Genomic DNA, 25,033 nt, shown 5'->3' with positions numbered 1-25,033 from the left:
CCACTCCCTCAGTCACCGGATAAACCAATTTGCCCCCTGAGCCAGTTGGTGCTCACCAGTCATCAAACACACAACTACCAAAACTTGGCCCAAGCGCCTCAAAATATCGTTCCAGGTACCTGCATGGCTGTGTCACTAGAGGGGGGGGCCTCCTGTAGCAGCATCGACGTTGAGGAAGATGGGAACGATGGCTAGCTAGGGACAGGCCCGGGCACGTGGCTCAGATCACCAGTGGCCAGCAGGAGGTGGCCGGGAGATTTATCCGCCAAGGAATGACAATCAGCTACGGCCTTCTGCTGAGTAAAAATATTCTCCTGTATATTGTGGCTCATGGTCATCACTGATTTTGCATGCCACAAACCCATCCTACATCAGTATATTTTCTATGGTGGTAAAACTTGCTATGAGTTGTGGGAGATACGGGGTTCTCCTCCGTACTCTTGGGACAAAGGAACGACAACACAGTAGTGCAAACAGTCACAAGGGCATTTATTGCACCTTTCATAGATCAATGCCAGCTAGCCGAGTTGCTATCCCCAAAACATGCCGATGGGCGCGCGACAAATCTAGAAGTTCGACTTACCGCGGCCGCATGGCGAGCGAATATGTTCGCTCCATGCTGGATCCCAACGCCTGGTCGTTCGCGTGTATAGTCACGCGAATCGTGGCGCGTTCGAAGGCGGCCACGCGAGGCGGTCTCGCAGATGCATCGGTCGCCGCGCGCTCGCGGGAGACGTCCTCCGCCGCGCGCCGACCCGCCGGGAAAAAGGGGCGCTGCACGCGCGGCAGGTCCGTGCGGCCTGCTGTCTCGAACCCAAGAGGCCAAGCGCCTTCCCTTTCGGCGCCCGAGTAACCCCGCCGCGACAGTCGCGCCATCTCTCGCACCGCGCTTGTACCACGCCGCGGGCGCCAGGCCACGCGAGCCGTGCGGGAAAACAGCATATCAGGGGATGCGCTATGCGGGAAAAACATCAGGGGACGCGCGAGAGTCGCGCATCCCCGCAGAGTGACTGAACAATTTTAAATGACATGTAGGCTGTAGAGAAGAAGGTAGCAGTATGGATTTCTTTGGTTCTGTTCAGCTGAGCTATGCCGGTCTTCTTTGTTCAATTATCTTTTTTCTTTTTACTGCTAGAAGATATGGTGCATTGTGTAGCCAGCCAACTATCACAGCTTTCGTCTTTGAAGAATGAGGGCCAAGGGAACAGAAATAGCCAAGGGTGGCAGAGAGCTTGCAGTGATGAGATTAATAAATGAGTGAACAATGGAGGCCAGTTGTTCTACAATATTTTGCTTATGTCGTGAATAATTTGAGTAATCTTTGGAAGCATTCACTCAGATCTTCAGCACAAATTGGTAGCCTGGAACTTGAACCATCAGCGTAATTCCTTCTTTGAAGACCTTGCCACTGTGTCAGCATAGAAATAGTGCCATAATTGTGCAGATACGGCATTTATATATATAGTTGTGGGCATCATACCAAGTTCAGTACAAGCATGTTATACTAATTTTTCTCTCTCTCTCTTGCTTGAGTCTGCGTGCTGCTGAGATTATGGTCGGGGGCATGGTATGGTATAAACCAGAAGTTCCAATTAAGTGGACGAGATTTCAGAGTGTTGCATATTATGGCAAAATATACAAGGATCGTACAGCACACATTGGTTTGGCCCTATGAGGCGTCTGTGCATACGTACACATGTGTCCATGGACAGACGAATTTGTGTGTTCGTCCAATATTAAGCAGCCTGGGCAAGTTTTCTTGCACTTTACATTTCATTTACCTGTTCTCTTTTTTTTTTCCTGTTCACATTGTTGGGAAATCTTTATTTGGGTTTCTTATGTGCAGAAACAAGTCTGGAATCCTTGGCTGGAAGAGTGACAAAAGTGAAACAGTCAATGGCCATAACTGCAAAGTAAGCACACCCCTTCTAGAGCATGAGAGTCACAACCCTAACCACCACTGAGTACTGCTTGTGAGATTGACTAGATATAGTTGCCTGCACCCTGCACAAGATTTGCTGCTGTTGGATTAGTTTCAGTCATGTAGCTTTTGTAAGAAGTAATTTGCAATCTGCCACAGTGGCTTGGTGGCTATGGCATTGTGCTGCTAAGTATGAGATTGCGTGTTTGATTCCTGGCCACGATGGCCGTGGAACGCAAGAACACTCATATGTTCTTTGGGTGCACGTTTGGAATCCTTTTCAAAAACAAAGAAAATGAAGGGATGTATCATATACTTTTTTACCATTTTATTCACATTACATACAACCTTGTGCATGTAAGGCACGAACTCTGGCCCTTTCACATGCTTTCTTGTTTCATTCGTTACACAAATTTTATTTGGGTCCTGGCTCAAGAACTGAAAAATATGTATTAAAAAAATTTTCAGCTGTTTTGACGCCAAGGGGATACATTAAAAGTCCACTCCACCATGACAGATTACAGGAATGTAATTGGTGTCTTGCCTCGTGATGCTGGGCTGCAGCTGTTCCAATAATGTGTTGAATGTACACAGTAAAATTTGCAGGAAGCTTGACAGCAGCAAAAGCATGCACAAAAAGTGTGCACCAATTCCCACGCAAGGTGAACTAGAAATTAGAACTTACTCTCGATAATACTTCTCGTCATGCGTGCGCGGAGTTCGGGCAGGAGGCGGCTAGCATGGCCAGCGACTTATCGCAAACAAAGGCATGGGCGCAAGCACTAGTGTCGCCAAATTCTTCGGCAGCTTCCACGCTGCGGCAGAGCACATCAGCACAGTGACGACGTCTTCCTCATTGCTCAAATAAAAATTCATGGCTGTTGCCGGAACACGAAACCAGCGATGTGCACGCGAACTGTTTAGATCCCTAAAGAGTTCTTGCGGAGAACGATAATCTCCGAGAATGTAATTTGCACGTTATGCGCAGCCAGGCTTGCTGGTGTGAGCATTGGTTGCATTCAGTCGTTCTATGGTCGCCAGTCACAAATGGTCGCACGACCTGTTCAAATCACCAGTGTGATTGAGCCTTAATGCATGAGGATTATGGAGGAGGAATTATGAAATGCGTGACTTGGCTGCAGTGAGTGAGCTTGGAGAGCTGGAGTACGGCCTGTCTGTAGAAGCCCATTGTTGAGATCCCTTTGGCCGCTTTGCCAAGTAGCACCATTCCTTGATTTGCACCACTTTCATATGATTTGTTGCTCGAGGTACTTGCCACAGCAGTCATATCATGAGAAGCCAACAAACACTGACACCAAGGACAGCATAGGGGAAATGACTTGTGCTTAATAAATGAAATAAAGAAACGATAAATTAATGGAAATTAAAGTGGATGAAAAAACAACTTGCCGCAGGTGGTAACGGAACCCACAACCTTCGCATTTCGCGTGCGATGCTCTACCAATAGAGCTACCGCGGCGCCGTTTCCCCATCCACTTTCTTGGATATTTATGTGTCCTAGTAGAACCCTGGGAGTGTTAGCCAGCGCCATTACTCACAGACCTTGGCGGCGGACGTGGAACGTCCTTTTTGCCGCAGGCGTCACGAGAACGTGATCTTTTTGGGTGAAGGCAACTGGTCCATAAACCCACATATGCTACCTGAAGGCATCAAGGTAGCCGGATTCGAGACCCTCGTTATGTAATGAACGAGAAGAAAGGGGGTTAACCGAGGGGCCCGATTTTATTAGTCATATCAAGCGAAGCCAACAAACACTGACACCAAGGACAACACAGGGGAAATTACTTGTGTTTAATAAATGAAATAAAGAAACGATAAATTAATGGAAATTAAAGTGGATGAAAAAACAACTTGCCGCAGGTGGGAACCGAACTCACAACCTTCGCCTGCGGCAAAAAGGATGTTCTACGTCCGCAGCCAAGGTCTGTGAGTAATGGCGCTGGCTAACACTCCCAGGGTTCTACTAGGACACATAAATATCCAAGAAAGTGGATGGGGAAACAGCGCCGCGGTAGCTCAATTGGTAGAGCATCGCACGCGAAATGCGAAGGTTGTGGGTTCGGTTCCCACCTGCGGCAAGTTGTTTTTTCATGCACTTTAATTTCCATTAAAATATAGTTTCTTTATTTCATTTATTAAACACAAGTAATTTCCCCTGTGTTGTCCTTGGTGTCAGTGTTTGTTGGCTTCTCATGATATGACTAATAAAATCGGGCCACTCGATTAACCCCCTTTCTTCTCGTTGCCACAGCAGTGTAAGACAAGTAGTGCACATCTCCTTAGTTTAAGTTCAATAATAAGCCACGAGAACATGGTGTGACTTCTGTTCTACACAGGCCGTATGCCGTATTTACTTGTGTCAAAATCCCACACACCCCACTTTCAAGGGCAAATGTTTGGAAAAGAAAGGCTTTTACAAAATTGACCTGTGCCACAATGCCACATGCATCTGCAGCACAACCATCTTTGGGAGTGTGCCGATTAGGTGGCAAGCTTTGGTGACATTGTAAGTGACGTTGAGAGCAGGAGCGAGGAAAAATGAAGTGGAACTTGATCAGTTTTACTGAATGTTGAACAAATACAGTCAACTCACGCTACAACGGATCCTGATAATCCAACGAAAAATGTCTTTTATACAAAGTCCGTAATGTCCGAAACACCCCACTTCCGAAACTTTGGTCGTGATGTGTAACTGTGTTATTGCAAAGAGTGAGTGACGAATGTCCAAAGGGGAAAAAAAAGAAGAAGAAGAAGGGTCTCTGTTTCACTCAAAAGGCGAAGCAACGATTGCAATAGCAAATTAGAATTAAGGATATGCAAAGTAAGGATAGTAGTTTTATCGGCTGTGTGAAGTTGTAAACATTAGCTTACTAACTAAATTAACAAGCACCATGTCACACGAGCACAGGTAAACATGAACACGTCTCGTTCGATGACTGCGGAAAGTCGCTGTCAAAACATTGGAGGGAGGAAGTGCGGCAGCAACAGTGAGTAAATTGGCCTTCTTGCTGTCTCTCACTTCCATGCAAACTAAACGTCAAAAGCACAGCGCATACGAAGCTACTGGCACTAAGCGCACTTTGTCCACATCTCATATCGCTTTGAACATGAGGCCTGCGTGGGCGTGCACTCCGTACACATCGCAGATCACTTTCAACATATGCCAGCCGCGCTGTAAACAGTAGCCGCCAGAGTAGAACCACCCCCTCTCTCTCGCCTCCTTCCTCCCTCCTCTACCTCGTGTGTGAAAGAAGAGGGCGCATGTCTGCCCCGCCTTCCTCCCTCGTACACGCGATGAGCCGCGATCGTCGGTTGACCTTTGCAAGTCAGTTGCCAGCCCATGTCGACATGGCAAAATTCTGTTTTATGCGCCCGATTTTGACAAAAATTGCTGATGAATTTGTCTGCTGTCACCGATAGTCTGTTTTAGCGTGGTCCGTTTAAAGCAAACTTTGTTTCATTAATAAATTAGGTAGAGCAAACTAAGGTTGAAATGTGGTCCATTATATCCGAAAGTCTGTTGTACACAAGTCCATTGTAACGAGCGTAGACTGTATATGTTTGGCGTGTGTAGCCAGTGTTTGTTGCAATTCTTCACATCATTCGCAACATTGTCCGTGGCTTTACTGGGTAGACATATGCTGCACTCATGTAAGAGCTGCACCCTGCAAATATTCCGAAATAAAGGACAATTCTTCACGAGTAAATATGGCAAAATGGGAAAAAAAGGAAGGGGGGGGGGTGTCAGAGAGGTGGCTAGATTGGTGGTAGGTGTATAACTTGGTCAGCTGTGGAGGGGATTTACTGCCAGGGACATAAGAGGTACTTCACAGAAGTAATGCATTTCAGTAATTCTGGTTCCTTCATAGTCTCCTTACACAGCATGCAAATGACGCAAGATCAGGTGACAGCAATTCAGTGCTAATATATTTGTACGATAAGTTTGTTTTTGCGTACTCACACACTTTTTATTTTTATGTTGCAAAAGTGGCAGATTTCATACTTAAATTTGTCACCTGTGCAGGTGTTCAGTGCAACAAATGTGGAACTCGTGACCAAGACCAGGGTGGAGCACCTTTCAGAAGCAGACAAGGCTCGTCACAAGGCTGCACGATCGCCGTTGCAGTCTTTCTTGGGCACAGTCGAGGTTGAAGAGGGTGCCGGTCTGGAAACGCCAAATGGGGTTGGTATTCGTCCTCTTCTATGTGTCCTCCACTCGCTCATTTTCGAAAATGGCATTCCGGCTCGTCATTTGTTCTCCTTGGCAAAGATTTACCACTTTAACCACAGCTGGTACTTTCCTTACTCTCGCCAATCATTCAGGCCAACCTTTTGCACCATCTGCCACAGCCTTTTAACAGCATCTGTGTTTTTGGAAGATATTTGCAGGCAATATTTAAAACCATCTTCATTCTGCACGAGAGCCCGGGTCTAATCTAGTTGGTTGGCACTCATGCTAGCCATGAAACAGACAAACATACAGTCAAATCCCCTTATAATGATACAGACTTTAACAATATATTGAATAAAACAATGATTAGTCGATGCAGTGTCAACTTTTGTATACATTTTATGGTAAAATAAACCGCTTACTACAATTCTCCCATGCTGCATTATTGGTTATAACAGTTAAATCAGGCTACTGGTTGTGTGCGCCTAAAGAAAAAAGAATTCAAAATCCTTGAGAAAAAAAGAAATACGAGCCCCTTTGTCACACTCCCCTTTCTGCCTGCACGGCACGCCTTTGTCGCATCACATCGCCAGTGTCTACATTCCACCCACTTGCCGACGTCGGAGGATGGAAGGGCGATGGGAGAGGGGCAACTAAGGCATGCCATGCGGGGTGCACGGCACAAAGGTGACTGCGGCAAAATGACTCACACTTTTTTTACTTTCACTAATCCGCACTGTGATGAGGTCCCTCCCTCTCCCCTGCCTGTGGAGGCTGGATCTGCCACTGGTGCAAAACCCACATACAGTGGCCAGCCAATTTTTTGGACTCCAAAAATTTGGGCTTGATGGATATTCAGGACTTCATAAATGCACCATCAGGGTTCCCATAGAGCTCATGCATTTTCGCAACCGATTTTTCGGACCACATAAAGCCAGAAGTTCAATTTTCTGGACAAAGTTTGCCGCGACGGACCAGCGTTGTGGGTCAGGGAGGATGCCATATTGAATCTTGAGCCGCCTGACTAGCTTCAGATTGAACGTAAAGTGCCTTGGATCAGTATAGTAATTTGATTAGCAAGTATAGGAGGCGTCCAAATCCACACAGCAACGGTGGCACCTGTTGTAAGAAACGCCTATCTTAAAGGTCATGCTTTTGCCTGTAGCCTGGGGCAGAAGCGATTTTGAGAGCCGGAAACCAGTCATGCATGGCCAGTTTTGGACGCCACTTATGAACGCCAGGTGATGCTCCATCATCATCAGTTTTGCCTCGATGTCGTAGGTGGTGTCGCGCATGTTTTCGTCCACTAGTGATCCGCCGGCTTGTATCCAGTACAGTGCAATTGAAATCATCGCCTGCCATCACTAGCCGCCGTAAAACATATCATCACTATTTCGGTGTGTTGCGGCCGTTCATTCAGCACAAAGCCAATGTGTTTTCGACGCCATGGCCCTGCTCTTCACCCGCCTCCACCGAATATGTCGAAGAAGCGTGGAAAATATTTGGCCATGACACTGGACAAGAAGGCCACCATCATCAGGCTTATTGAGCAAGGACGGACCCAAGTTGACGTTGCGAAGGAGTTTAATATCTCCAAACAGACCTTGTCTGATTACATGTAAAACAAAGAAAACATCTTGTCTGCAGCCAACTAGTCGCACTGCAAAACTACAAAAAATGACCGGAAAGGACAACATCCGAAGCTTGAAGAGGCCCTGCAACTATGGTTGAAAGGAGTCCTAGCAACGAACCTCCCTGTTTTGGGCAACATGCTCAAGCAGAAAGCCGAGATGCTCGCTTTAAAAATGGGCATTCAGGGCTTCAAGTTCACTGATGGGTGGATCCGTGGGTTTAAGAAATTGCATGGAGTCTCTTTCAAGAACGTTTGCGGGGAGAGGGGTGCCGTAGATCAATCTACTGTCACGGATTACCGGACGAGTAAGTTGAAGGCTCTGCTACTGCAGAAATATAGAGACAGGCCTATTCTACAGAATTCTGTCAGACCGTCCACTTTCCTTTACTAATGAGACCTGCGCTGGTGGGAACCATAGTAAGGAGACGGTAACTGTCATGGTCGGGGTAAATGTGGTTGGCACCGAGAAGCTGCCCCTTCTAGTGATGGGGAAGGCGAGAAACGCTGTGGGGCTCTCCTCCCGTACTCCTGGGACAAAGGAACGACAACACAGTAGTGCAAACAATCACAAGGGCATTTATTGCACCTTTCATAGATCAATGCCTGCTAGCCGAGTTGCTATCCCCAAAACATGCCGATGGGCGCGCGACAAATCTAGAAGTCCGACTCACCGCGACCGCATAGCGAGCGAATATGTTCGCCCCATGCTGGATCCCAACGCCTGGTCGTTCGCGCGTACTGTCACGCGAACGGTGGCGCATTCCAAGGCGGCCACGCGAGGCGGTCTCGCAGAAGCATGGGTCGGCGCACGCGCGGCATGGCACGTCCGTCCCGCTCGCTGTCCCGCTGCCAAAAAAAAAAGCGCCTTCCGCTCCCGCACCCAAGTAACCCCGCCGGTAGCAGCGCAACACTCGCGCCATCTCTCGCGCTGCGCTTCAACCACTCCGACCGCCGCGGGCGCCGGGCCACGCGAGCCGTGCGGGAAAACCAACATATCAGGGGACGCGTGAGGGTCGCGCATCCCCACAACGCATGTTGGTTTAAGGGTGCAAAGAACCTGCCTGTGTGGTACAGCAGCAATACAAAGGCCTGGATTACACGTAGCTTGTTCGAAGATTACGTCCGCCATCTGGACTGGATGTTTGAGCACCAGAAGAGGCACGTGATAATAGTCGTAGACAACTGTGGGGCGCATGGGGCCGTAAACAACCTGTAAGTTATTCATCTTGAATTCTTGCCGCTGAATACGAGTGTGCTCCAGCCGATGGACCAAGGGGCCATTAAATACCTCAAGGTGCACTACCAAGCATGTTTCCTTGGCCGCATACTCATGTGCTTTGACAACGGGAAGACATAATCCATTAACCTGTTTCCGGCACTCGGCATGCTAGCAGATGCCTGGAAGGCTGTTCAGCCTTCGACAATTGTGAATTGTTTTAGGCATGCTGGATTTTTCAACTCTGAAGAGCCCGTCACCAAAGAGGCAAACGGCACCGCTGAAGACATCGACACTGGTGAGCAGCTGGTTGCCGACTTGCGCTGCAGTGGGATGGACCTTCCCGCTACTGTTACTTTTCACGAGTTTGCCGCAATCAACAACAACATAGAGTTGTGCGTGGAGCTTACGGACAATGAGATCGTGCGCCAGGTGACCGCACCGCCTCAAAATGACTGACTCCGACGACGGCACCTATGGCTGCCCATAACCATCAACGCAAGACGTTTTCAGCACTCTAATATTGTTGTCTAATGTGTACGACGAGAACATGGCGCTTGCACAGATGCAAGCAGACGTTATAAAAAGCAGGAACTTAAAACAAGGGACCATCTGCAACTTTTTCAGTACAGTTTAGCTGGAATAAGGTTTGGTTTTGCGACTCACGGATTTTTTTTACTGTTATTTTATTCAGACAATTTTTTGGTCCCCTCCAGGTCCGGAAAATCGGTCGGCTACTGTATTGTATTCGATGTGAACAGTGTACTTTTTCGAATGCATGCAAGCACCAGTGATTACCCTGGAATGTATTGTGAAACCTGCATAACTATTGGAGGGAACTGTTCCAGGAGATTAGATATGATCACTGTGCTCTTTATCATTGTGATTTTAGTGTTGCTTGTTTTTCTTGGCACGAGTTTGCCCAATAAAGAGTTGGATCGTTCACTCTTATATGTGGCAGTGTATTCATTTGTGCACTGTCATTGCCATGTAACCATAATTTTACAATATGAAAGCAGGCCTTTTTGCTCTCCACACGTGCACCAAGCAACTTTTGCAAGTTTGGTCTACAGCACCAGCTCAGTGCCATACGAATAAATTGTGAAAGTTCTTAGGTATATGTATGCCAGTTGTGTTAGAAAGCATGCTGTATGCTTTTGTGACCTTTGCATCTTTTGTTTGTTTGAATATGTGCCAAAGTACCAGATGTGGTTGCATCGACCAAGTGTGCTTCTCTGCTGGCACTCAATTGTCAAAAGAAAGTCCAGGTCTGAACTTGTAAATCCTTTCGCAGTGATAGCTGTGGTGTAATCGACACTGACATGTAATAGATGATATGCAAAACCTGCAAGTGCGCTTCTCCATGCACCTTTGATGCAATCGAGATGGCAGACCTCGTGTGAGAATCGTAATTGAAGTAGTATCAGCAATCGAGTCATTGACATCATTGTTGCCATCTCCCGTTCCTTGTACCATCCAAGGTTTCAAAACTAGTTCCTCAGCTTTACCAGCCTTTCTAGCAGGAACACGGTTAGGGAAAGTTAGCCCTGTGTGAAAGCCTGCTTAGAGACTTTTGCATCTCGTCTATTGCAGGATATGTCAACTGAAGTAGCCAGTGAGGGCTACCACATTTAAAGAAATGAAAGTAATATCCTAAGCTCGTGTGAACACTGGCATTAATAGAGAACACTGGAAGTAAATGCATTGTGAAGCAGAGGCCCCTCACAAGGTATGGCTATTTTGAGCTAACAATTGTGTCTGATAAGTATTACATCTCTAGAGTTTTAATTTCAAACCAAATGCCATTTGCCCTTCTCCTCGCGGACGCCGCATTCCCAGCCGGAAAGTTGATGTATATCGCACAAATGCGCCTACGTACGTGGCAATGCTGTGACGCCGCTCATAGTTGCATGTGACTGAGAATTATTAAAGGCAACATCAGTTATTTGTTTGATCTATTGCTCCAATAGACGAATTAAAGTTTAGAGAAACAATAAAACCTACAAACTGAATGCCTGCATGTCTTTGTTTTAATTCGTACCGTAGCAAGAGAGATGTACAGTGCAGTCCACTTATTACTATATCAAGAAGAATGAAAAATCCGATAATTTATAATCGATCATTGCTATATCTGGACTGCTGCAAAAAAAAGAAATAAAGCTGCCAAACATACCTTCACAGCTCCGACAGCAAATTTGACACTTAGGATAAAAAAATTGCCAATGTAGAAAGTTGGCTGTGAAAAATGAAATGTTAATTTATACCTCCAAGCAACGTGTCAAGCGTTAGGCGCGCTGAAATAGAAATCTGCACTTGCTTTCGCGGAAGTTTCAGGTTCACAGCCGCGGTGTGCATCGCGTCCAGCGGCTGCACGAACACTGGCGGCTATAATTTAGCATGCGTGAAATCGGTGAGCAACTCTATCGACGACTGCACTTTGCATGAGCATTGGGGCCGGTGTCAAAGGCGGACCACTGTCAATCTCGTCGTCAATGCTGCTGCTGTCGTCACCTCCGTCGTACCACGCCGCCGCCTGTGTCGTGACAACAATCGTCCCGTTGGAGATTCTTCGCAGAACGAGGCAGCACTATGTGCACTCAGAAACTTCTCCATTGAAGCACCACCTATTTGATAGCCAGTAGCGATGTGCTCCCAGAGTTCGCTAATGTCAGCAGCTGCCACCGTGTTGGTTTCACACATGGGGGGTTTCGCCCTGGCGCACAAAGTCTGCCGTTTCCGTTGGATTGGCATGATCACTGCTTCTAGCCTTCATGATCATGGCGGCCCTCACGGTTTTCAGAATTATCAATATCGTCGACTGCGCAAGCTCGTACTTTGAGTCTTGCAAAACTTGCAGCTTTGCCCCAAGTGACACAGCTTTGTGTCGACCGCTACTCCCACGGCGCATTTCCGTGCTCACTCAGGAAGATTGTAGAAAGTGAGCACAGGTGCAGAGGGCTTCGCGCTTCCTTTTCATTTTTTTTCTCTGGAGGCTCACCAGCGACGCGGATGCGAAGCAGCTGGCACCATCTTGTGGCTGCACCAACTTTCAATGCTTTCCGTGGCTTTTGCAATCTGCGTACTGGTGGTACGCACTGCGTGGTAATGGCGGCAGGTATGAACTCGCGTAGGCAAACTTCTTGACGCGGCTCGGTTAAGAGGAACTTAGCAACACGAATTTCACGATTATTCTGCATGGAAAACGCTGCCCAAAAGGCTGAATTTCAATCATTATATCTGATATGCGGTGAATAACATAATGCAAACAGTAAGATCAAGCATGGTCGGCTTCTAACTATAATCTGAAGTCACCCTTTTCTGTCAAGGCATAATTGTTGTATGGTTGTGGTAGAGCAGGGGTGATTTCTGACTGAAGAAGCACAAAACCAAACTTTAGGAGCACACGTGTCAACAGCGAAAAAAAAAAAAGACAACTTCGAGCGCTGCGAACGAAAAACCGTTTCGTTCCCTATACCTGTACCCATATGTGCGCCACCACACACACAACAAAGGCAATGATAAGAAAAGCAGTACAATGCGCATACTATTTTGCACCATGGAATTTTCGATTAGGTTGGTAAGAAAATTGCACCCCACTTATATTTGTTATCTGTTTCGCGAGCACCTCAGTTAAGCTTGATCAGGGTGTCTACCAACCGGGAAAACCGGGAATTCTCAGGGATTTTAAATAGTTTGGAAAAGCTCGGAGAAAACTCAAGGAATTTGTGCTTCAATGAGGGAAGATTAGCTGTCATTTTATTGAAAGGGAACGAAAGTCGCCCTACTGATGACTCGAGTAAAAGAGAGGAATCGTAACGAATAGTCTTTGACGCCGTGTCATCGGCTGGAGGAGTTGCCTGTGTACAGTCAACGACCGACTTTCCGGACACGCAATTTTTGTGAAATGCCTGATAATGCGGACGATTTCGCTGCGACACCACATGCCCCATAGAGTCAATGTATAAGAACCTCTGTAATTTCAGACGCAAGAACCCTTCACTGTCCAATTTCCCGGATTTTTTGCCGCTACGGCAGGTCCGCAACGGCATTAATCAAAGCCAGCACAAGTATTTTGATTATCTCGCCGCCTCGAACCAGCGCTGTCGCACGCCCATCCGCTGGCAGCCGTAGCCACCACCGCGGAAACGCGAGGTCTAGCTGCTTCGACGTTCGTTATTAAGGCTCTTGCCGTTCGGTGCCGTGTTTTTCATTGAAAGAATTCTCCACTGTCAGTAATGGCACCGACTCCGCCTCTGTAATCCTCGCGATTGGCTTTGAAGCTTAGAAAGCATGGCGCGTTGCATAATGCCGGTTCCCGAGAGGCAGCTTCGCCTCTGCAGAGCGATGTTACGCGGTGAAGCGTACGTGAAGTATTGAGGTGAAGCTTAACAAGCGTGGTAAGGGGCAATTGTCACGGGACACGGTACATATTCCATAATTATACACGCGTGCAAACGCCGTCTCCTTTCACAGTACGAGCACCGATATGCCTAATAAATGTACTGGCAGGCCTTAGGAGCTTTTTCGGACATGCCTGTGAGGATTTGAGCCCTTAAGGGCAGTAAAAGACATGCATTCATTTTTTCGGACTGCCTGATTTGATTTTTCTGACGTTTTCGTGGCCCCTAAGGAGTACGAAAAACCGGACGTTGACTGTACAACTGACCCAGAGGATGCTTCAAATGGTCCACGGAGCGAACGCGCGGCGGAACGAGGACAGGAACAGGAATGACTGTCACATTGAGGAATGATTGGGAAAGAAACTGTGCCACCTCTTCTTTGAAGGAGCTTAAGCTCAAAAAGCAGTGTTCGCTGATGCAAAGATGCAGGTGACTCTCATCCAAACCAAAATATACTCTTGAAAGCAGTAAAACTCAAAGCGGAGGCATTGTGCATGGGATTAAGAGTATGCGAGGACAGTTGAGGTTGACTTTCCAACTGCTGAGAAAATCTCACTTGTGAAAAATTTCGGGCCTAATGACAATGATCTTGCTATCACTTGATAGAAATAGCTCATTTTTGAAAATACTTGCTTCTGTATGCATTTTTTTTTTTGTATTTGAAAATGTTCGACTCGATTTACAATGGGCTTTATCATTTTTCTTTTTCGAGGGTATTTAATTTGCTCTGCATTTTACTATCCCCTACCTTCAGTTTTCTATTTTAAATAAAATAAGCACTACTCCTTACTATTAAAACTGGATTAAGCTTCTTTTTTTTTGATGCTTACTTGAGAGTGTCAGCATCGGCGATGTGGTGTCAGCCTGTCTTGACATAAAATAAAGTTCTGTGTAACTCAGGGAAAACCTGGAAAACTTGGGGAACTTGAAAATGTCTACTTGGTAGACACCCTGGTTTGTAGATGAAAAATAAGTTTACACCAATTTGTATTATTATTTTCATGCTCTCAAACTTTCAATATTTGGCTGTAATGATCAACAGCTGTAATGGTCAACCTTTTCGCGCGCAGAGATCCCCCAATGTGGGCGGCCAAACTAGCCCAAACGCCAGCATCCCGTCGCTATAGCGTGGCCGCGCGACGGATGCTCTGATGGAAAAGGAAAAAATATGGAAAAACCAACCAGCTTCCAGAAGTCTGAGGGAGATCGGTCGCCGCGACGCCTGGTGAGCGCGCGAGGCGCTCCTGCCACTTCCGACAGGGATTTTCGCTGGGCGGAGTTTTTCTGATTGGATCGGGTAGCCGGCGGGAATCAAATTTTTAGACACCGATAGGAAAGCATTCGCCAATAGGCAAATTTCGTCACTCGGACGCCGGTTTTCCGCTTCATGTATCTCTGGCTTTAATCAACCTATTTGAAAAATTCTCGGGTAGAACACTCCCCAGAGGGCACATAACTTCTAGCGTGCAGTAAAAGCTCGTTAGTTCGAATTCTGCGGGGATGGTACAAAAATTTGGATTGCACAAAATTCAAACTAATGAAAGTCAGAGAAAAAAATTGCTCGGTGCGCACACGCTACGTCATGTTGGTGTGAACAACATCTATAGTTCGAAGCAGTGGCGCAGCCAACATAACGTAACGTAGTCCGACATGCCGACGTTGTGATGGCTCTTGCTCCATCCATGTGTTCGTCACGTCGATGTGCCGACCCACAATGCATGCCACAGAGAAAAAAAAAATGTTGCAGTTTTCCCAAAAGGTGAAGCAGCGATTGCAATAGCAAATTAATAGATAGCTATGCGAAATAAGGATAGTAGTTTTATCGACCGTATAAGCTTGTAAACATTCGCTTACTAAATAAATTAACAAGTGTGGTGTGACGCATGCACAGGTAAACATGAGCGCATCTCGCTTGATGACCACAGAAGCTCACAGAAAAATCCTGGAGTGAGGAATCGTGGCAGCAGCAGCGAGCGAGTTGGCCTTCGTACGTCTCTCGCTTCAACACAAATTAAACGTAGGAAGCACAGTGCATACGAAGCTACTAACACTACGCAAACTCTGCAAACATCGCAGATCGTTTTGAAGATGAGGCCCACGTGGGCACGCACTTTGGCCCCTTTGCTCATGTCGCAGATTGCTTTCAAGATACGGTGCCCGCACGGCCATGCTGTAAGCTGCAGATAGAGGAGGTGCTGGCTGCAGCTGCCAGAGAACTCCTCCCTCCCTCCTTCCCTCGCTTCACCCCCTTGCTTCGTGATTGACCAGAGAGGGTGTGCTTCCAACCCACCTTCCTTGCTCACTCGTGCAAATGAGATCGAGCCGTGTTCACTGGCTCACCCTTGCAAGCTTTCACTCGCATATACAGCATATAGTGCGTGACGATGATTTTATCGCCCTTGGACTTTATGCGGAACCTCACGGTGACACTGATGGCAGAAATGCACCTGGAGTGTCCATATATTTGCTATCGCAATAAAAGGTGCCCACGCTGCTTTGCAGAAGGTCGTAGACAGCAGTTCAAAGTGTTCGAAGTGGCGCTCATGTTGGGAATTGTTCTGTGCATTCTCCGAAGAGAGCAGCCGACGGCGCACGCGTCTAAATCTAAAGGGGACAGCATTTCGGCTGGTGCAATGCAAGCGACCTAGCGAGACTGGCCACAAGCCATGCGTACCGAAAATGTTGGACTACAAACATGCCTTTGCCCTGCCGACGTTCGCCACAAGAACAAAAACTGCACTCTAAAAATGCAGTTGTGAAACGCACTACAGCCTGCTGCGACATTGGTCTCTATAGTACTTTCGTAGGTGCACCGGCTGCACGCTGCTGAGCTCCATTGTACATATAGGCGACATCCAAACATGTACCCAGTGATGCTTTCCTTTCAGTAATAGCCACGAATCTAAAAGGCTATGCTTTTCAGTAATGCGAGCGCCAATAAATGTCACGGCCGCCATGTTTAAGACATTACCTGGTGCCACTTCTCAGCAGAACATCTCGTAAAGAAGGAGCATAGCCTTCAAGATGTAACATGAAAAAAGAAAGAGAAAGAAAAAAATCGCAACGCCACGTCCACGTTTTTATTTTGAAGGTCTTAAGAGAGGGAGAACCTTGGAGGAGAGAGAGAACCAACCTGCAACAGAGGCGTTGGCTATGCCCGGCCAGGCACAAACGCGTCTCTGTCCAGTCAGGCCTCAACAAAGGGCTGCAGTTGGAAAGAGCAAACCTGCGCGACCTACACTGCGACGCCAGCGTCACCAACATGCTCCTGCACACTAGCACTCTCCCCATACACGATGATGCAGAGCTTGAATTATCGCTGGTGGTGTGGATTTCAGTGTGCAATATCGCACAGTGTGTTACATATTGCTTTCAATACATTGTTGCACGGATCACAGCAGCCACTTTGAATTATCCGAAATTTCAAATTAATGAGTTGAGAATTAACAAGTTCTTACTGTATAACCAAAATTTGCTATGTGGTCTGGTGAGTGACCCTTTAATAGTATCTTGTCTTTTAAATACTCTGACATATTATCTTGTTCCTCTTGTCTCTCACAGGATTTGACAGAGTGGCGAAGCAACCCATGCCACATTCGTCCAGAAGAATATTTCAATGCCAAAGTGGATCTGGGAGGCCGAGATATTGGGCGACCCCGAGAGGCAACTGTACGCACCCAGAAGTTCCGTGCCAATCTCTGGCTCTGTGAGGACTATCCGCTGTCTTTACCCCAGCAGGTCAGTTGGTTCCCTGTTTCTTTTGTAATAATTTGTGCCGTGTCGCTACCTATGGTCGGGTAGTAGGTGTGCATTTGTCTTGCTATTCTCCGTTTTGTCAAGGCTTGTAGCACATGCGATTTCTTTTTTAAGCCCTCTGAGTACAAAAGACAAGTCAAATTTGTCTGCAGTTTATTTGGCAAAAGCTTCCATGCAAAAATCGTGCCTTTTCGCTAATTATATTGCATGCAATGAATAGTAGTAATGAGGCTCTCCTGTACATTGCATTTCAGCATGTTGAGCAACTCTTCTGTTTCATGTTGTTGGGGATATCATTGTGCCGGAAAGCTGACACGCTTTCACTGTGACACTGTTGACACTGTATATCGGGCCTCTATCATATAAATGCTGTTGTTGTCTTTGTCTTGGTCTTGCTCCACACGTTGTGTTTATTAGGCTTTTTTTTTATTGCTGCTATATACTGTATTTACTCGAATCAAGCATGTACGTTTTCTACAATAAAATGGGTCCAAAAATTTTTTGCTTGTTAGAATCAAGTACAACTCAATGTAAAGGTCAACCCAAGGTGAAGTACAAGGTCACATACAACCCAAGGTCAAGTTAAAGGGACACTAAAGGCAAATATTAAGTCAAGTTAAAGTGACAGCTTAGTGCTTGAGAATCTCTAACGCGTCGATATTATCGCGAACAGAGTCTTTATAATCGAGAAATTGAGGTAAATGCAGGACATGGTTAGAGACTCCCCCGGGACATTCAAGCACTTCCCCGATGATGAAAGCCCTCCTCAGTTAAATTCTGTCACTAGTACTCAACCACTCGCTGCAGAAAACATCCTTGTATCATAATATGAAATAAAATGCTACTTGTCCAGTTCTATTTCATTTTTTAGAAAAAGGAACTCATTGAAATTACTCTTGACAATGACTCAAGCGATCTTAAGGTTTCGTTTTCGCTTGACTTCACGCTGCCCACGCTTTCGCGTTTCTCTAGTTTCATTATCGCATAGTGCTGCGCTGGTTTTGCTGGCTCACGAAACTCGAACAAACTGCAAGTAGCAGAGAATTCAACTTCCGTGTGATGTCGCGGGATGCCCGAACGGTCTACGCCACTTGACCAAAAAGCAGCTGCAGTGGCGAATCCACCACTCTGTCTTGGCTTGGTAGCGCCATCTGTCGAGCTGGGTTTTACTCATCAACGGCAGCAAAGAGTGGTGATTGCATATGCAACGTCACCACTCCCCCAGTTGGCTGGTGGGAGATTTGAATTTTTAAAAAAAGCATTCGGACCCTTCAGATGCAATTTTCTCATAAACTAAGTCTTTTCTTGGTGCGAAACAAGCGTTGCAAGGTTTCTGGAATGGTGTTTAAACAATCCACGTCGACTTAGTATTTGCGTTTAGTGTCCTTTTAAGCACGGGCTTCAAGTTAAGATTCATTTTTTATACGGGGGTTAGTTTCACAGTCAATCAGGTTGCACAAACCTGCATCTTGTTAAACTGCATTTCTAGTATATGTACTTTACTTTATGTCACCTGTTATGCCCCAACACATTTTTTTTTCTCTTGGTGTCTGTTTTGTTACCTTTTTTTTATTTTTGTGCTATTGTATACTGATATGTGTAATTAGCTTGCCTCAACTGATTCCTCATTGAACCCCTTTCTCCAGTGCTAAGTAACAGCGTGGCTCTTTCCTGTGCAAGAGACATTTGCACCCAGGCGCTTTTTGAAAGCCACTTGATGGTTTCTGTGTTTCTGGTTTTCCAGATTCTTCCAATTGTAGATCTCATGTCGATCAACAGCACGCACTTCGCCAGGCTACGGGACTTCATCACCCTCCAACTCCCTGCGGGCTTCCCGGTCAAAATTGGTACGGCTGCTCTGGTTGGCTCACTCTGTCATTCGCATATGCTCAGTGAGCATCCAAGTTGCAACAGAGATATTATTGTGTGCCTGTTCTTATCTGCCATTACATGCTGCTAATGTTTGTCTCAAATGTTTCTCTTTTGACACTGTGGGGTCTCAGATGTGCTGTTGGGACAAAGGAACGACAACACAATACAGTGAAACCTCGTTAAACCATAGTTGGCCAGAGCTTGAAAAAGTACGCGCTAAACAGTAGTAGTGCTTAACCGAAATAGCATGAGATCACCCACTTACCTTTAAAGAACGGAACTCAGAGAGAGTGCGATGAAAGGGAAAAAACTTGCAGTATTTATTCACTTCGCACGACAAAGGCCTGTTATTTTCATTTGATGCCGCGGCGGCCTAGCAGCGACGACAGTGGCCTCAAACTTACTGGAGCTGCGAGCCAGCTTTTCAGCCAGCTTCCTCTTATCAGCAAACACTTGTATGGCAAATTCCTTGTTAGTGGTGTATATTCTCCGTGCACGGGCGCGGTAGCTCTGCAGAAGTCGCAGGACGCCTTTTTCATTGCTGGTGTCTGTTCTCATTGCAATGAGCTGACGTAATGCGCAGCTTGTGCCACCGTCCGGCCTGAATAGCTCGTTCTGTTGCTTTCCGTGTCGTCCTCATCACTGTTGTTAGGCGACACTATGGTAGCATAGGGAACGATAGCGAAAAGTCTAACCTGGTAGCCGACATCTTGTCGCGGTTGCAGAAGGGCTGCCGAGCAACTTCTTCACATTCCAAGTGCCACACACCGTAGTCAATGGTAGATCTCTATCACGTGCCCACGCCGACTTCATGCCACCTTCGATAGCACGAACGATGTCCAATTTTTCTTATATGCTGAGCACCCTGCGTTTTTTATCTGAGCTTCGGCATTATCCAAGTCCTTGCTTGCACGACGCTGAAATGATGTTGATGCTGATGTGGCTTCATGCACAAATGCACAGGGCACTTGGAGGCTGTTGTTCCGATCTCTGAGGCCTGTTCTGACGGGCCGCCCGATGGGGACGACGCATCGCCGTGATTACGCAACGAAAAGTGGAAACACTACGTGTTAACCGATACATACGCACTAAGCTAGTACGGATTATGCAGATACGAAACGCAGTTCAGTCAAGGATTTGACGTTACTACTTTTAAAACAAAACTACCGTTTAAGTGGGTACAGTTTAACCCTTTGTGGGACAAAATGTGTGAGCGCATGTTGCATGTAATTTGAACATAATACTGGAATCTGTAGCACCTTTTGCACCTAAAACACAAAAAATGAGCATTTTACATTGTCCCATTGTCGTAATAAAAGTGGGACATATTTGTCCCATCGACTATATGAATTGACCAATCGACTATATGAATTTTTTTAACAAGATTAAGTTTTGCTCACTTTGCAGAGAAGCACGCACGATTGTTTCAATATTTTTATGTCAGGTAAATTTAGGCTGAAGACTGAAAGAACGTTGAGTGGTAAAAATATAAATAATGTCATTCAGAATGGGACGCCCACGTCCCGTGAGCTACAAGCAAGGACAGGGCATGTCCTCTAATTTGCTCAGAAGACAGTGATTTATTTGAACATGTAGTGCAGACAGACAGTTAAGAAAAGTATTAATTTTGATCATGGAACGGGAAAAAACAAGATGCACAAAATGGCACTTCACACTTTCGACACGCAAATGATGTTCTCGCTTCTTTTTCTTTAGTTGAACTTTGGAGGCTGAAATGCCTCCAAAGGCTTCGATGAAGCAGTCAACTTCTCAGAATATTACGGCTCGCGCACATGGGAAGGTCGGCAAACTGTCGGGGAAATGGTTGTCCACGGAGCGGGCCCTCCCTCTACGCCGTCATAACTCATTTCTGCCGCTTCGTCGTTGTCTGAGTGTGGAATGGATAAGTGCTTCTACGCTTTTTAGGCTTCTTTTTTACGTAAAAATTCTTCCGTAGCTTCTTTCCTGTGCTTGTTGATGGTTCATGGAGATCATCACAAGACTCATCGCTACATGGAGGCGCCAGCGCTCGGACGAACTCCTCATCACTGCTTATTTCTACATCACTTTACAGCGGGTCGTCCGAAAGGCTGAACAGGAGTTCCACGGCCTCTCCAACTGAAAGTGACTTCCCTGTAAAAATTATTATTGCAAATATCAAGAAACCCGTGTCTGTAAAATCTATGACAAGCGCTATGCTTCAGGGAACCACAGGGGCGGAGTACACACGAAAGCATGGCTGGCTTCGCTTAATTTATAGCGCCGAGAAGATATCGACGCGCGTGGCATGAAACTGTATCATCTGTCGCCAACTCCCAAATTGATGAAAATGAATTGTTTTTTCATTAAAATTCGCCTTCTTCAATTGCCCGATAATTCGGAAAATTCTGGGGCCCCTTTTCGTGTAGGAAAAATCGATTGGCAACTTTAGTTATTTACATAAAAGGCCGAATTTCAATACAACAAAATTTCAATATAACAAAGCAAATTGCCAATTTTACCGACTTGTTATGTCGAGGCTTAACTGTATAATGAACTAGATTCATCTCCAAAACCAAAAAATACCCGACCGTTGCGCGCCGAGTACATTGCTTTCTGTGGGTTTCAGCACTCATTCGTCACAGCACTTCAAAACTGCCGCGTCCCCGCGTCGAATCCCCACATCCCCGCGTCATTTGTTCAAGGCTAAACATTATTCTACCGGAAGAAGACGAAGGTGAGCAAAGAGAGAACAGCAGGACACACGTCAAGCTTTCAACTGGCGGTCTATTTGCAAGTGGCAAACATTTACTAGGAAGGAGAAAGCTAACGTTTATGCAAACCCTGTTGCAAACCACTGTACTGCACAGTTGTGACATAGCTAGCAGTAAAAAGATAATGTTGACGATGGCAAAAGTCCTGCCATGTTTTAAGTGCCAACATGTATCAACAAGGAGCAAATATTCGAAGATGAGGCAGTGACCTATCCTGCATGTAAAATAGGCATAGTCCAGACAAAGAGGAGTGCCAGATGAAGAGCTGAAAAAGGAAACGAGAGAGACAAAGGGCAGAATGGAGTACCATGAAATCTCACATACACGAGCTATGAGCAGAAGATTAGAAAAATTTATTGCTTGATCTTTTCTTAGTCTAATAAGATCAGCACTTCAGCCCTCCCCCACAGAACTTTTCTAGTGTAAGGAAGAAGAAGTGTGCCTTGCAGAGCTCCGCAGCCGGATCGCCAGTGCTACTGAAGTGGGGCTCGGGCTAGACGCTGTTCCTGGTGTGACTGGCTAAGGCTACGCTGTTGTGTCTTCCTGACGGCGTCCTTTGTGTCGTCCACAGCCGTGTTGGACTTCCTTGTCATAGTACCCACATATAACGTGAGAAGCAAATTAAGTATGCCAGAACTTGGGAACATGCTTTGTATTTCTGTCAAGCCCTTATATATATAGAATGCAGATGTAAACTTAATTATCAGGTATAACAAACTGAATCTAAGAATAACAAGTATTGGATATAGTGAAGCTATTTATGTGGCAGACGCAACTTTGCTGCGAAGTTTGACTGTATATACAGAATTTTACAACATTTGCTCTCAACAATCCGTGCTTGGCAGTTTGTTTGCATCTTTGCATGCAAAGATTTTAGTGGTGCAGCTTGGTGGCATGCATACAGAGGCCCCGTCGTTGTCATGCTTGCCACCTATAGCTAGCTGGCTGGCTAGCAGCCGATGTTCACATTTGCATTGGGTCACGTCTGTCATGTTCTATACATTCTCACTGTTAAACTCAAGAGAGAAACGGAAAGAGATAGTCTCTTTAAGTGCCTGCTGCTCATTACTTGTTAGTGAGGAACATCTTTCCGAGTTGCAATAGCACTAAGACAGATCTGTGATGCATTTTACTGTTATGTTGCACAAGTGTGAAAAGTGTGCACGGAAACATTGTGGACCGAAACTGCATAGGTCCTCGTTCATGGAGTAGGAATGCTCTATCTTTGGTTAGTTCATTCATTGCAAGTAATGAGAGCATAGTGCAAGAACAGTGAAGACAAGAAATGCATTGCACAGAAGTAGTGCTCTTCTTTTGCATTGTGTCTCTTGTCTTCACCTTGTTCTTGGCCTGATTTTTTTCTCTTCTTATGGAAAAGCTGTTTTCTTGTACCTTGAGTGTAGAAGCAGGGGTTCACCTTCTGAGGTGCTTTCTTTCTTTGCTCGTTTGTTTTATAGGGTTTGCACAATCTGTGATTTTATGCCCTTTCTCTCTTTGTCTTTTTGCTTTATCTTACATTGTGTGCACCTGGCAGAAATTCCCCTGTTTCACGTGCTCAACGCCCGAATCACCTTCGGCAACATAAACGCCTTCGACGAGCCGGTCCCAGGGGTGACCACTATGCGGGAGCAGGGGACAGTGAAGTGCAAGATCGACGAGAGCTGCTTCGAGGCCCCCAGCAGCTATGCACGGCTTGGTGAGTCGCTCAGCCTGGGTCAGGAGAAAAACAGACCTGGCTGAATGCATTATAGTTGTCCCACATGAATACAGAAAATTTGTACCTAATGCTTGGTACCTTAACTTCGGATGCACCTCGTGCGCTGCCACGTGAAATAAATGTAATAGTGCAATGGTTTGCTGAGCTTTCATTGAGCACTTATTCTGGCTTGAGTGTGTGTATTGGCGAGAATATTTATGTGATGCTGACAAGCAAATAGGCCAAAAAAGACACATTTACTTTATTATGTCTGATAATACCCTGATAATGATCTGATAATGTTGGTATCTTCAGTGCCCCTTGGCTGTTGTCATGTCAGACCTTTCATGGAACTTACATATTGATAATATTACCTCAGTTGCATTACGCAAGCTTTTTTTTTTCTAAGACGATGTTTACACCTAGCGCCGAAGCACACCAGACTACTAGCCTCACCTCTAGAAAATATAAAAGTATGTACAAAAGAGTAAGAGCGGTGTTTTCATCCCATCTTAACTCCCACTGTTGTGTGTTTCTTCCCCATCATCCAACCCAACTTGAAGCTATTCGCGAGTCAAAGGTTCCTCTATGGTTTTTGCAGATAGGGCAGGACGTCAGGTATTTCGCAAGATCTCACATGGCCAGGCTTAATTACTATGAAACTTGGCAAACAGAGGTGATTACAAAAAAAAAACAATGTGTGTACAGGAAGGGGGGGGGGGACACTGTCTCGCACATGCAAGCCTTTTTCACAATATGGTGCTAAAAGTAGCTTTTGAAAAGTTTGCTGAAAGAGCTGCCTCACTTTGTGAAAAAGAGAAAAAGAAATGTTTTTCACCATCGTTGCTGAGGGAGCAGACATTATCAATGTGCTTGAAATTGAATGGTGAGACTGGCACACATTGCACCCATTGCACCCATTTAGTAAGGTATGGCATTTCAATCTGAGAGAGAGCATTTTGAGAGTAAGATCCTGTCATATGTTTCCCTATCTAAAACAACTGCCACCTATTTTCTTCATGTTCCGACAAAGCCCCTTAATTTTTATAGAACATTTCTTTTATATCTCGGACACAAATTAGCAGATACATAATAACATCATAGGTGGCTCAGTGCCTCGTGTGTGCTTGTAGATGGCCGCCAGAAGAAACAAACACAGCACAGTGAGTCCAAGAGGCCTATTGTGCCAAATGAATGCAAACCTGCGGCATGAAAACCTCATGCAATGCACGAAACATAAACTATTATGTTCTATTTGTGTGTGGTTCATGGCATCAGTGGCAAAAAAAGTTCTGGCAGTGCATACATGATGTTGTGGGCACTGCTGCAGCAGTCTGACTGTACATATAATCAAACATCAAACAAGGAGCTGGAAAGCACATTAACATGCATAGTAGTGCCCGCAATGAGCTGGTGCCATTTGGCTATGTTAGAACATTGTTGAATAGGTCAGGGAGAGTTTACACATCCTTCAAAAGTGTCCTCTGTGCCAGTAAACATTGCCCAGCCTATCATCATGTACGTGGTGCCATGCACCTCGACTGTACAACCTTAGCAGCAGTTGAAGAGGTGCCCTGCACTACAGCAGCACCTC

General features: G+C 45.9%; 1 protein-coding gene, 1 non-coding gene and 1 pseudogene across 3 annotated transcripts in view; all 3 read left to right on the top strand.

The window, feature by feature from the left end:
* LOC126542062 (ankyrin repeat domain-containing protein 13D) overlaps positions 1–25,033 on the top strand; it is a 70,597-nt gene that overhangs the window by 20,943 nt on the left and 24,621 nt on the right. For both annotated transcript variants that reach the window (XR_007601751.2, XM_050189053.2), the window contains exons 8-12: positions 1,847–1,913; positions 5,967–6,125; positions 16,924–17,100; positions 18,863–18,965; positions 23,278–23,439. Coding sequence is in view for 1 of the 2 variants with exons in the window: in XM_050189053.2 (XP_050045010.1) it covers positions 1,847–1,913; positions 5,967–6,125; positions 16,924–17,100; positions 18,863–18,965; positions 23,278–23,439 (668 nt within the window). In the remaining variant the exon portion in view is untranslated. The remainder of the gene's footprint in view (positions 1–1,846; positions 1,914–5,966; positions 6,126–16,923; positions 17,101–18,862; positions 18,966–23,277; positions 23,440–25,033) is intronic.
* TRNAS-CGA (transfer RNA serine (anticodon CGA)) lies at positions 3,948–4,020 on the top strand. Its single transcript has one exon. It is a non-coding gene; the product is annotated as a tRNA-Ser (tRNA).
* LOC140216283 (tigger transposable element-derived protein 4-like) lies at positions 7,883–9,915 on the top strand (annotated as a pseudogene).

The sequence above is a fragment of the Dermacentor andersoni genome, chromosome 3 (assembly GCF_023375885.2).
Source record: "Dermacentor andersoni chromosome 3, qqDerAnde1_hic_scaffold, whole genome shotgun sequence".
Classification (NCBI taxonomy): domain Eukaryota; kingdom Metazoa; phylum Arthropoda; class Arachnida; order Ixodida; family Ixodidae; genus Dermacentor; species Dermacentor andersoni.
Note: the sequence above shows the minus strand (reverse complement) of the source record. Positions and strands in the feature narration are given on the sequence as shown.